The 13,101-nt window shown below is 35.1% G+C and overlaps 1 protein-coding gene across 5 annotated transcripts in view; it reads left to right on the forward strand.

Moving 5' to 3' along the window:
* LOC106067783 (carbohydrate sulfotransferase 3-like) overlaps positions 1-13,101 on the forward strand; it is a 38,698-nt gene that overhangs the window by 17,126 nt on the left and 8,471 nt on the right. For all 5 annotated transcript variants that reach the window (XM_056004582.1, XM_056004583.1, XM_056004584.1 and 2 more), the window contains 2 exons: positions 5,025-5,113; positions 8,736-8,825. In XM_056004582.1, the coding sequence (XP_055860557.1) occupies positions 5,025-5,113; positions 8,736-8,825 (179 nt within the window). The remainder of the gene's footprint in view (positions 1-5,024; positions 5,114-8,735; positions 8,826-13,101) is intronic.

Here is a 13,101-nt window from a genome sequence, read left to right on the forward strand (position 1 = left end):
CGCGTCTGGCTCAAGAAAAACTGGTCGCACTCATCTCAGTTGCTTGGATGTGATAAAGCGGGATTTAAGATCAGTGAACATTGATACTGACCATTGGGAAGATATAGCCTTGGACCGCACTAGTTGCAGAGAGACGGTGACCAAGAAAGCTATGGACAGCGAGAAAACATGGGCCTCAGCTCTTGAAGAAAAGCCATACGGAAAATGGCCGGCTCCTCTACCACCAAAGCGAAAGCCACTTTGACCTGCAATATATGATATATATATATATATGAGTGTGTGTGTGTTCGAGATGAACCATAGTCGTTCTACGACTGAAGGATGCCAATATATATAAATCAGTGATATGTAGCTGGACACTTGAAAGCAGCTCTATTTTATCGTGTATTATTAATGTGAATAAACTTTATCTTTGTCTGCTGAAAACGTCCCCTTTGCAGACACTGCGCTCACCCTTATGAAACCGTAAACCATATCCTCTTTGAATGCCCCTTCCTAATCCACCTTAAGCAGACCCTACTTCCACTACAGCCCAACATAACCAACACCATGAACGGCAATGCTGAACAACTGAAGAAAACAGCACACTTTTTTTCCTTGGCGTAGTCTGCAAAATAGCTGGCTAAAAGAAGAAGAAGAAGTCTGCTGAAATCGGACTTGAATCTACGCGTTCTAAAACTTGTATGTACTGAATCTATAGCGCAAGTTAAATGCTCAACATAAGAGTCACAGCTCAGACTCACGAAGCCAGTAGTGAGACCACAGCGCATAAACATCGTCCTCTTACATTTCCTAGTGTCATTAGAGCATGGCAAAGGATTGCCTGAATCAGACACGAGAATCAATGACTTAGCAGAGTTTAACTTTCTCATTATCCTGCATAGATAGATAAACATTTATATATATATATATATATATATATATATATATATATATATATATATATATATATATATATATATATATATATATATATATATATATATATATATATATATATATATATATATGCCTATGCGTAGGTAGGACGTCAGTAATCTATAAGAAAATAAGATAATCTAACTTTTTAAAATAATCTTATTGATTTAGTGAGTCTGATATTAACGTATGTATAATGTTAAGTCAACTCCTACCTTAGTTATAAGTAGGAATAAATGCTCAGCTAATGCTCATTGTACTGGACATTCCTTCAGTAAACAGAGTATAGAAATAAAGCCTAGGAATTAACTTTCAGTACTGATCGCTAATTCTTTGTGCTTTAAAGTGTGATGTTTATGGCTTGTCTATTGATTTCTAATCGATAGCAACCTGTACATAAAGTAACGGGCACGTCAAGACAGCTGTTACAGTAGAAATTATGCGTAGTGATGACTCTTCATATATACTTGTGACCAATTTTTAATCACATTATATTATAAAATTAGCAGTGCTAATAGCATACCCCGAAATCAACACGTTTAGAAATAAAATTTGTACAAAGCTGCTATCAACTCACTCTGTCTGTCTGTCTGTCTGTCTGTCTGGTAAAAATTTTTTAGCGCATTATTTCTCCCACACCCATCCTCGGATCTAGCTGAAACTTTCCACAATTATTTATTGTACCTACAAAAACATGAATCCATTTAAAAATTAACTGATTGGTCAGTTAATTTTTTAATTATTTTGATATCGAAAAAGGAAATAAATCATGTACTATTGAAAGATATAGTTGTTAATGTGGAGTTCTTCCCTTAGATATACCTTTTTTTATTAAAAGCATTGTTTTTATTTTGCTTGTTCTAACGTATGAACAATCTACGAAAGTCCACATGGATTCTAAACACTTTAAAACACAAATTTAGAACAAGAATACAATTAGAGTTTGTGTATCTCGCAAACTCAAATGGGGCCGCCGAAATGTCCTTTTTATAGGCCAATGGTTTGGTAAGCAAGTAAACAATCAGGTTTCGATATTTTCAGCACGCCAATGAATTACAAACTTTCAATAACATAATCCTCCCTTCGTCCGTACGAAACGTGTGCGAAACTAAAGTGTGGCCGAAGTTGTTGTACTGTTTGGCCGGCTGATATTGTTATTATTAGTATTACATGGTTAATGTTCAAAAGTTTTCAATACACTTGTTTGTTACGAAAATATGGTTCGATGTGAGCCTGGACTAAAGGATATGATTAAATGATTTTCTAATTGTACTTGGCTTACTTAAGTTACTGAGGTTAGTCGATAAGCAAAGTGAATAGTGTCAATAGTTAAAGTTACATTCAATTTTTTTTCCATTGCTTATTTTTATATCCTTATTAATACATACAACACTACCAGTTTTTTTAAATATAGCATTATATACATTAATTTATATATATATATGTATGTATGTATGTATGTATGTGTGTATGTATGTATGTATGTATGTATGTATGTATGTATGTATGTATGTATTATATATATATATATGTATGTATGTATGTATGTATGTATGTATGTATGTATGTATGTATGTATGTATCTATGCATGTATGCATGTATGTATGTATGTATGTATGTATGCATGTATGTATGTATCTATGCATGTATGCATGTATGTATGTATGTATGTATGTATGTATGTATGTATGTATCTATGCATGTATGTATGTATGTATGTATGTATGTATGTATGTATGTATGTATGTATGTATGTATGTATGTATGTATGTATGTATGTATGTATGCATGTATGTATGTATGTATGCATGTATGCATGTATGTATGTATGTATGTATGTATGTATGCATGTATGTATGTATCTATGCATGTATGCATGTATGTATGTATGTATGTATGTATGTATGTATGTATGTATCTATGCATGTATGTATGTATGTATGTATGTATGTATGTATGTATGTATGTATGTATGTATGTATGTATGTATGTATGCATGTATGTATGTATGTATGCATGTATGTATGTATGTATGTATGTATGTATGCATACATGTATGTATGTATGTATGTATGTATGTACGTATGTATGTATGTGTGTGTGTGTGTGTGTGTTTGTGTGTGTGTGTGTGACCGACAAAATGCTAAGTTCCTCATTTTAAAGAATACCTGAAGAGTTCAGGCACAGTAGAGAAATATACAATGTAAATATTATATATGATTCTAAAGTACATTGGTCTCTTCTGACAAATGTTATATCAACTCACTTTGTTTGTCTTATAAGAAGTTTGTATCAAGCTTTTTTCACAGAGTGACTTGATAAAAGCTTTGTCAACGTGTCATCGGGCAGATGTATTATTGTTAGTCTAGATCAGGGGTGGGCAACATTTTTGTATCGAGGGCCGCATTAAAAAAAGTTTGGTAATGGCGGGCCGCATATATATATATATATCTTAGAAAGATAAGCTTGCTGTGTAGAATGTCTTTTAATTCATATATACAATGTATTACGATTTTTTAAAATTGCTGTTGTCTTTTTATATCACAATATCCCAACAAATATACAGTTGTACTTAATGTGCAGTATTTTACTTCTTACACTCGTGCATAATGTTTCTTAACTGTGAAATTAGCTTACTAGTTGTTACCCCTGTGTGTGACTGCTGTCAAATTACAGTCAATCAACATTGAGCAGTGATTATACTTGTTTAGTTTCCACAAAAAAAATGCTTGCTAACTGAATGAGACAATATATGTTCCGGAAGTGAAATGTCGGGACGAGCGAAGTCTTCCCTTGTGGAGCATCACCGGAGAATGCTGACCATGTCCTTCAATGGTGCATACTAAATCAAGGGATCCGAACAAGACTCTCCAAAGACTATTCGGAGAACTGCCTGATCTGGAAACCACTACACGCTTCATCTCAGATATAGGATTACTGATCTGAATCCTCCAACATGTAAAATGAGAACGAAGAAGAAGAACTGATATATGTGTACCCAAATATTGTGAACAGCAGCAAAAGTTTTTTAAGTGTGGAAATAGAGCTTCTGGCACCCATGGTAATGCTGACTGGAACTTCTCTTTGCTTTGAGTTATGTCCTCTGGAGCTGAATCGGCTTCTCTTGATAAGTGTTGTACTTTTAATCATTTCACTAAAGATAATTTCACCTTTCAGTAAAGGAAATGACAATTTTTCTTTTTTTTTTTTTGCTTGCCAGTAGAAATGGGAAAGCCTTGTTTGCAAAGATTTAACATGCATTTGCATTTCATATGTAAACAATCAATTGCAGTAGTAATTTTAAAAAAAAACATGATATTTTATCTTCCACTCTTCATTAGAAATATTGGTAACAAAGTGACAGTCAATTTCCTTCAAGTAACATAATTTCATCCTTAAGATTTTATATTCTTCTCCTTTGCCTTGCCCATGCTAAGCTAGCGGATACATTGGATTATTTATTCATAAATCGGAACTACCAATGATCAACTCCCCTAGCTCTAATAAATCTCATTATGTATCCTTTGCTTATATTTTAAAGTTTATATTATATGCAGCTTTGTGCAAAATTTCCTATTTCAAGTTTATGGTTCTCAGTCCAAAATCGAGCTCCATCAGTTGTTACACTTGCCATCTTATTCCAAGCCTACCCAACACTTAGACATTGTGTCTTGAATTGAGTGTATTGATGTATAGCCAATAAGCATAATCTTCTTTTACTTAAAACTTTTTATAACGAGACAGTTTCAATAATTTATATAGATATATTTTTTTTTAATATTTGCATTTTTATATCTATCTACTGTGGGCACACCTGATTTCTGTAGGTGTCGGCGGGCCGCAAAAGACACCTCGGCGGGCCGCATGTGACCCGTGTTCCGTAATTTGCCCACCCCTGGTCTAGATCTATTACAAATTTAATTTCATGACTGATCCCAAAGTAATTGATACAACTACGCTTAATATAAGCATTGTTATTTTTGAAAGTATTTTTGTATCTGTTTCTTCTTTGTCCAAATGGAATTAAGCTGGCATATGTTGTCATCTTTTTGACAAGTACACCAACAAGAGTAGGCTATTTTGCTTTCTTTTTTTGGTCACACAGAATGTTAAGACGGGTGCGTCTATACAAACAGACATTAGCCATCTTGCTGCTGACAGTACTGCTTCTAATTGCTTTCTATTTATCTGAAGGTAAGATAGGCTTTTATCTAAAGGTAAGTTAAGCTTTTATCTAAAAGAAAGATAAGCTTATCTGTAGGTAAGATAAGCTTTAATCTAAAAGCAAGATAAGCGTTTATCTTGAAGGTAAGATAAGGTATATCTGAAGGTAAGATAAGGTTTATCTGAAGGTAAGATAAGCTTCATTTTAAGGTAAGATAAGCTTTATCTGAAGGTAAGATAATCTTTTATCTAAAGGTAAATTAAGCTTTTATCTAGAAGTGAAATAAGCGTTTATCTTGAAGGTAAGATAAGCTTTATCTAGAGGTAAGATAAGCTTTATCAAAAGGAACGATAACTTTTTATTTGGAGATAAAATAAGCTTTTATCTCAAGGCAAGATAAGTTTTATATAAAGGTAAAATATGCTTTATCTGGAGATAAGATAAGCTTTTATGTAAAGGATGGCTAAACTTTTATCTGAAGGTAAGATAAGCTTTATCTGAAGGTAAGATAAGTTTTTATCTAAAAGTAAGATACGCTTTTATCTAAAGGCAATATAAGCTTTTAAAGGCAAGATAAGCTTTATTCTAAATGTAAGATAAGTTTTTATCTGAAGGTAAGGTAAGCTCTGATTTCTCCATTTCTTCTGGTATTGGCTTGGATTTTCTTCACGGAACGAAAGTTGAAGGTCCAAAGTCGTAAGTCAAAGACTCGCAAAGTTGACAGAACGTCGAGCTAATAACGCCAATGTCGTGGGTTCGATCCCCATACTGACCAAATCTTTGTTCACTTTTCTTTCATCAATGACAACTAAAATATGAATGTTTAGTTGACTAGATTATTTGAACTTAATCAGGAGTTGATTTTGTTTACTTCTTATTTTATTATTTTAAAAAGAAGCAGCTAGATCTTGTTGAACTTTCGAGAAATTTCTTATAACTGCAGACAACGCCGTGAAATGTTTGCATTTGACATGGCAAAACAAAAAAGAAGAATAGTAAAAATATTTTTTTAAAGAAGCTCATGCTGTGTCAAGGGAGAAAGGCAGTTTCGGAGTTTTTAATGAAACAAGCTAGATCTTGATTGGTTTAAATCTTGGAAGATGTAATAAAAGACAATGGACTTGTCTAGAAGAATTACTGCCTTTTGGGTCATATCCTGTCAATAATGCTGAGCTTTAGGACTCTGGAAACTCCGACAAACGGAGCATAAATGATGCTGCAAAGACTCACATCTATAGACTTATCGTGGACATTCATGAATAGAATTTATTAGTGTAAAAAAAATGTACTTTTTCTTTGGTTAAATGGTGTAGAGCTGTGCAAATGGGTAGGCCTACATGCATGGGCGCCCGCAGAATTTTTCGCAGTGAGGTGCAAGTTGCCACCTATGTCTCAAAGTCGTAGCTTCAACTTTTTTTTATTACAGAGAATATTAAAGAAAAGAACTGGCTTACCCTCGCCCCTCCCCCATACCTATGTGATATTAAGTTCACTGTAAATACTTGTTTCATAAAATACATGAAAACGAACATGTGAACAAACTATTTACTGTACATGTTGGTCAGTGCATCCTAACGTTCGATCAAACAAAAAAATGTCAACGCTGCCAAAACTGTCATTAACTTAACTATTGAATAGCTTCTCGTCGCGATGGACAAGCCGGCGATGGACGCGTATGTGGTAGTTCTGATATTCCTCTTTACGTTGCAGCTCTTCTATCTTTGTAGGATGTAAACAAAATACTGCACTCTTCACTCTTGTTCATAAGCGTTCACATATATCACATCGAAAGTCAACTGGCAAGGATTTGTCCTCCAAGACAAAAAAAAAAAAAAAAAAAAAAATGTTGACATATTCTAGGCCTTTACTAAATATAATGATAACTATAATTATGTGCAAATAAAAACAAAACGTCACGACTAACGTGCTATAGAATATTGAACTGCAAGCCTATAATAAAGCGCACATGGTCGGACATGAACTACAGATTAGCCTATTCTAGTTTACTACAATAATAGCTTATCCTTATTAACTTTATTTCAGTGGGAACACCCCATGTTAAGTTGCTTCCTAGCAGAAGTTAATTGATTTGAAGGTGCAAAAAAATGGCTAAAATATGGTTGCTCAGAATTCAGAGGGGTGCATGGTCAGACATCAATTCCTTATAAACCAAGGCTAGTCTACTACAACTGTACTTCAGTCACCAGTGGAAGTACTACTTGTTCAGTTGCTATTTAAATTTTAAATGCTTTGATGGTGCAAAACAATGGCTAGAATTTGTCTGTGCACCACTTTGTATCCCCCACTGCGGGCGCTCATGCCTACATGTGAATGACGGCGGAACGAGACAGACAAACAGACAGACAGACAAATAGATAGATAGATAGATAGATAGATAGATAGATAGATAGATAGATAGATAGATAGATGGATAGATAGATAGATAGATAGATAGATAGATAGATAGATAGATAGATGGATGGATAGATAGATAGATAGATAGATAGATAGATAGACAGAAAGACAGATAGATAGATAGAAGCAAACAGCATGAATATCTATCGCTTTTTTATATGACTTTTTTATATTTTTATCGTTTATTATTAATTCCGAACTACATTCTTATTTACTTGCTGTTCGTGTTTGTGGTCAAAGTCGATATTAAAACATTATCAGTTCTCACAGACATAATGCATTCCGAAAAATATCGTCACCTCTCAAGAGAGCTGAAACAATCAAGCAAACAAAAGCAATCAAGTAGATATCATATATCATGCTTGTGGACAGCCGTGAATGTATGATACAGGATCAATCTATTCTAAGACATAGACACATTTTAGGCATCCATTGTACTGTGCTTATAACAAGAGGTCTGAGATTCGACACACGATAATGTAGATCCCACATGTTGTCATTGCCTCTAGATATATGTTAGATATAAATATAGATATAGACAGGGCTTTTTTTTTTGTGGCGGTACGCCTTTTTGAATGTGGGGAAAAAATTGTTACTTTTCTTTTATTTTAACGTATATTATTAATTTATTAATAGTTAAAAGTTAGGCAATCAATCACTGAGTACCGGCACTTAATCCCTGAGTACCGGCACCTGTTTTGTTTACATAAAAAGCACTGTGTATAGATAACATATACGGATAACAGATATACAGATAATACAGATAACAGATATACAGATAACAGATATACAGATAACAGATATATAGATAACAGATATATATATATATATATATATATATATATATATATATATATATATATATAGTAGATGAGCTAGGGTGTCGTATGGCCAAAACAACGACCAGCAGCATTTACTGATTAATGTCAAATACCCATTACAGTTGGGTGGACTTAAGTGCGTCCAACAAATCATGCAATTCACGTGTGTGTCACAACGAAAGTCTGAAGTGTGGCCCAATCGCTAACAGGTAGACCATTTCGAGAAATAGCCATTATCTCTTTACATGGCCCAGCCAATATGCGAACAGGAACTAAAATGAATGGGAAAATGTGATTATTACAGATGTAGGTATTTTCGTTTGATTTCGGACCTTTAATTGTTCTTTATTTTAGATTATAATTGTTTGTATTTTATTGCACTAATATTTTCTTCTTTTATATCTATTTTATTTAGAAAAAAACGCGTTTGGTTCAAAGTATGACGGAAGCGAAGTCCGAAGTGTGGTGAAGACCAAAGTTGTGGCTCGATACAAGCAAGGTCAAGGTAACATTAATTCAGACTTAGAACTGGAACGACTTGGAAAGGGGTGTAACAAAATCATGATCAAAAGCTGAAGTTCCGTATGTTGAAATCATTTATTTAAATAAAAAGTTCTCAAAAATCGAAGTTCGATTTTATTCCGGGGGCCGGGCAACAAGGGGACGAGATTAAGGTTATGAGTTCAATTGTAATTTACAATAGTCACACTTGAACGTTAATATTGTAATTGTAATCTTGTTAAATATCGTCAATTTTGGACGTTTGTTCAGAAGTTAGAGCGTGAAATGGGTTGCCTGAGCCAGCCAGGAAAACCAGTGACCTGGCAGAATTTAAGTCATTCTTTTTTGAAGTAACGTCTTTATTATATAAAATAAGATAAGAATGTTCCCGGGTTCATATACCACTGCCATCCCCCGTAGTCCTACTGGAGGTTTGAACTAGAAGTAAAATATCGGAACTCTAAAGGAACATCCGAACTGGGGCAGACTGGCAATATGGGCATTCGGGAAAATGCCCGTGGGCCGGTACTCCATTGAGCCGGCAGGACCTCCGTAAGTGCAGCATAAATGCTAGTAAATTGTTTCAAGATTTAAATTATTCATGATTAAAAAATTATCTTTTTTTTAATGTAAAGCATTGTCGTAAATATCCTTCGTCAATATATAGTTCTTCTAGTAGAGACGTCACTAAACGGTAAACAAGAAACGTTAAGGCATTTATTGCTTATAGAGATCCACGTTAGTGTGAATATATTCGGATGAATCTATAAAGGAATCAACAATTACGTTCCAAGTCCTATAGATATGTCCAGTCACATACGAATTATTATTGGTTTGGTGGAGTCATAGCATGATCTCGAGTTGGCCCCGCTACGAAGTCCCTCACAAATCATAATTATTATCTTGGTGTTGAAAGGTGTTGATTGGAATCAAAATGCAAAAAAAAAAATATAAAAAGAAGAAGCAGAAAATAAGTAATAATAACTATTGCTGGAATGCTGTGCAAAAAAAATGTAAACTTATTAATGTTTTCTCGCAAGCACTAAAGATTCACCAAGTTTATGATGACAGCGTTTACAAATGAACAGGCTCAACGTCATAAGTAACACTAATGCCAAGACGACAAAGTTATTGACTTAAGCCGAAATACAAAGAGGCTTTGCTAAATTTGAGATCATCTTGACAGCATTTCTTTTACTGAACGTAAGGATATTAAGAACACGTGGACATGTTCTGTTGTGTGTGTGTGTGTAGCCAGCTTTAAGATGCAGTCAAACTAGGTTTCCAAGTTATTGAGAAAGTAGTATATGTAAATAAAGTAAAGTTCTCTTTCAGACCTTGCAATCTATAGGGCAGATGATGTTAATGTCATCTGTTTCTTTGCCAATGGGTAACGAGTAGGGTGTCATGTGGCCCGCACGACGACCTACAGCCTTTACTTTCTTAACTTAAGTCAGGTACTGGTCAAAGTTGAGTGGACCCAGTGGAGCCCTAAAAATCCCGAAATTCAAAATATTAGTCTACACCGAGATTCGAACTCAGGACACCAGGTTCGGAAGAGCTTAACTGCTCAGCCACCGCGGCCCCGTGAGCTTGTTAAATAATGAAGGATGAGGAGTTGGTTTTGTAAATTGAAGTCCATATGCCTGAGAAAATGGCGAGGAGTGAAAGTGAATCATAAACAATATGTTCGTTGACGGAGGATCTTCGGATGCCTTCAATGTAAAAGCTAATGTATAAGGTAGCAAGAAGTTTTCTCCATTTCAAGTGTTTGTACATTTAATAATGGCGTTTATTTGATAGTTTCAAAATCGTCCAATAAATTATCCATGTACTAATTACCTTCGATACATTATTAAACTTTACACAATACTTTTGAGGTCAGGTAGGATTGGACGCTCATCATGTGACATACAATCTATGGGCCGGATTATATAGAAGTGCCCGGGCTGGTTTTAACACCCAGTCCGCCCCTGCATCCAAAACATATCAAACATTTTTTTGTTGGATCGATTGAGTATTAAGGCATCGAGTTACAGCCTTGATTGTTTTTCGTTCGAATCCAATAAAACAGACGCCTTTCAATCAGATTTCACAGTCCAGGACTGGTTATGATTTGAAAACACAAAATATGTTTGTAACGTGCACTTAAGTATTGCCTACTGGCTTACATACAAACTAGGTGAACTTGACCCGAAACAGCGACCGTGTGCACTTAAAAACCAATGCATTGAAAACTAGCATCAGTTTGGAAATTCTCACAATTATTTGCTATTTGTTAATTTTTTAGTTAGTTTATTATGATCTTAAATATGTTTCTACATTGCTATGGTGTGCACAATGAATGTATATGTTTTCAAAATGTGCGGTTTATCCGTACTTCTGTCTTCTGTACATTGAACACGTTTGCCTCCATTTTAAGAAAGTCCCTGATTTAAAAAAAAAAGACTATCGCTTATCTTATCTTATATTATATGATACAGACGTTACTTCAAAAAAGAAGATGATTACGTCCTACGCGTCGTGCATATAGTCATGCATGTTAACCAATGACCTAAACTCCGCCAGGTCACAGGTTTTCCTGGCTAGTTCAGGCAACCCATTCCATGCTCTAATAGCGCTAGGGAAGAAGGAGCATTTGTACAAATTTGTCCTAGCATATGGAACGAGGAATGTGCCTTTGTGTCTTTCTGAGTATTTTATTAGATTTTGTTTTTGTATTGGTCGGTCGTTGGCTTGTAGCTCCAACTAGCTTGAAGGCCTACAACTAGACCGATGTAGCCCTATTATATTTGTAATAAATAAACTTTAAATGATTTGAACAAATTTCTCTTTTCAACGAAAACTGAAAATAATTTGTTTTTGCAAAATTAACAGATTTAACTTGAAATGAGATATAGATCTAATAGTCATGAAATAAACTGATATTTGAACAAAATCTAACATACAAACTAAAGCATGAGTTTACTCTTGTCTCTAGATTGTCTCTCGTTCTTAGCATACATTATGATAGTTCAGGTCATATTTCGTCATTCTGCATTGCATAGCCACCAACACACTCGTCACCTAGAAAACACACACACACACACACACACACACTCCATACCATAACTAATGTCTTTCTGAAAAGGTTTGAAAAGTTTTAAAAAATCAAAATATCAATTCACTCTGTTTAAATGGTTACATTAAGAGCTGAGCTGAGTTTGTTACTTTTGTCTTTCGTCCAACAAAGATTAAAATTTCATTGTTTTTGTTCACGAAGGAACGTCTGTAATTTAGAAGATAATGTTACGACTTTGGAGTAGACTAAAGAAAGTTAACTCACCGATTGTCAGGTCGCCGATATCTTTCTGGTTGCAGAAGCACAATCACTGGCGGATCCAGGGGGGGGGGGGGCGGTAGGGGCGATCGCCCCCCCACTCGGCCGACCCCCCCCCCCGAAGGGGGGGGGGGCGGACGAACTTTAGTATAGGATTCACACAATTTGTATACGAATTTATTACTTATGTTAAAAATATATACTAATTATTTATATTTCAACCTATTTTTAGATTATTTCGCCCCCCCCCTCTATTATGTTGGCCGATTTGGTGGGTTCGGGAGGGGGCGATGGTATCAATCCCGCCCCCCCCCCTTAACTTTCGAGTGGGGGGGGCGGTCCAATTTATTGGTAGAAATCACAGCCTGCTAACAAAATCAATTAAATATCTATATTCTTGTAACTTGTTATTGATATTTTAACCGATCTTTATATTATGTCGTTCCCTGTTTGCCGATTGGTGGGGGGAGGGGACGAATACCTCTTCTGCCCTTCCCACCTAAACCCTTTGAGTGGGGGGGCGGTCCGTTTTTATTGAGAAATCATAGTTTGTGAACAAAATAAGTTGAATTAATATATAAATTTTATATTATGTCGCTCCCTTTCTGTTATTTTGGCCGATTCGGTGGGGTGAGGGGGGGGGGGGGCGATTGCAAGTACTGCCCTCCCCACTCTAGCCCTCTGAGTGCTGGGGGGGGGGCGGTCCTATTTTTGTGGAGAATCATAGTTTGTGAATAAAATTAGTTGAATATCTATATAATATAAACTACGTATTGATATGTGACCCATTGTAAATATGTCGTACCACACTCTAATCTCAAATTGTATCATTAGAAAATTTAAATGAAAAAGGGTTGTACCAGGTGGGAGGGGCGATACATGCAATCGCATTTCCCCCATCGGACAAATCAATACTTTTTCTTTTTGTATTATAGTTAAGAAATTACAAAATTAAAAAAAT

This window comes from Biomphalaria glabrata, chromosome 11 (genome assembly GCF_947242115.1).
Source record: "Biomphalaria glabrata chromosome 11, xgBioGlab47.1, whole genome shotgun sequence".
Lineage (NCBI taxonomy): Eukaryota > Metazoa > Mollusca > Gastropoda > Planorbidae > Biomphalaria > Biomphalaria glabrata.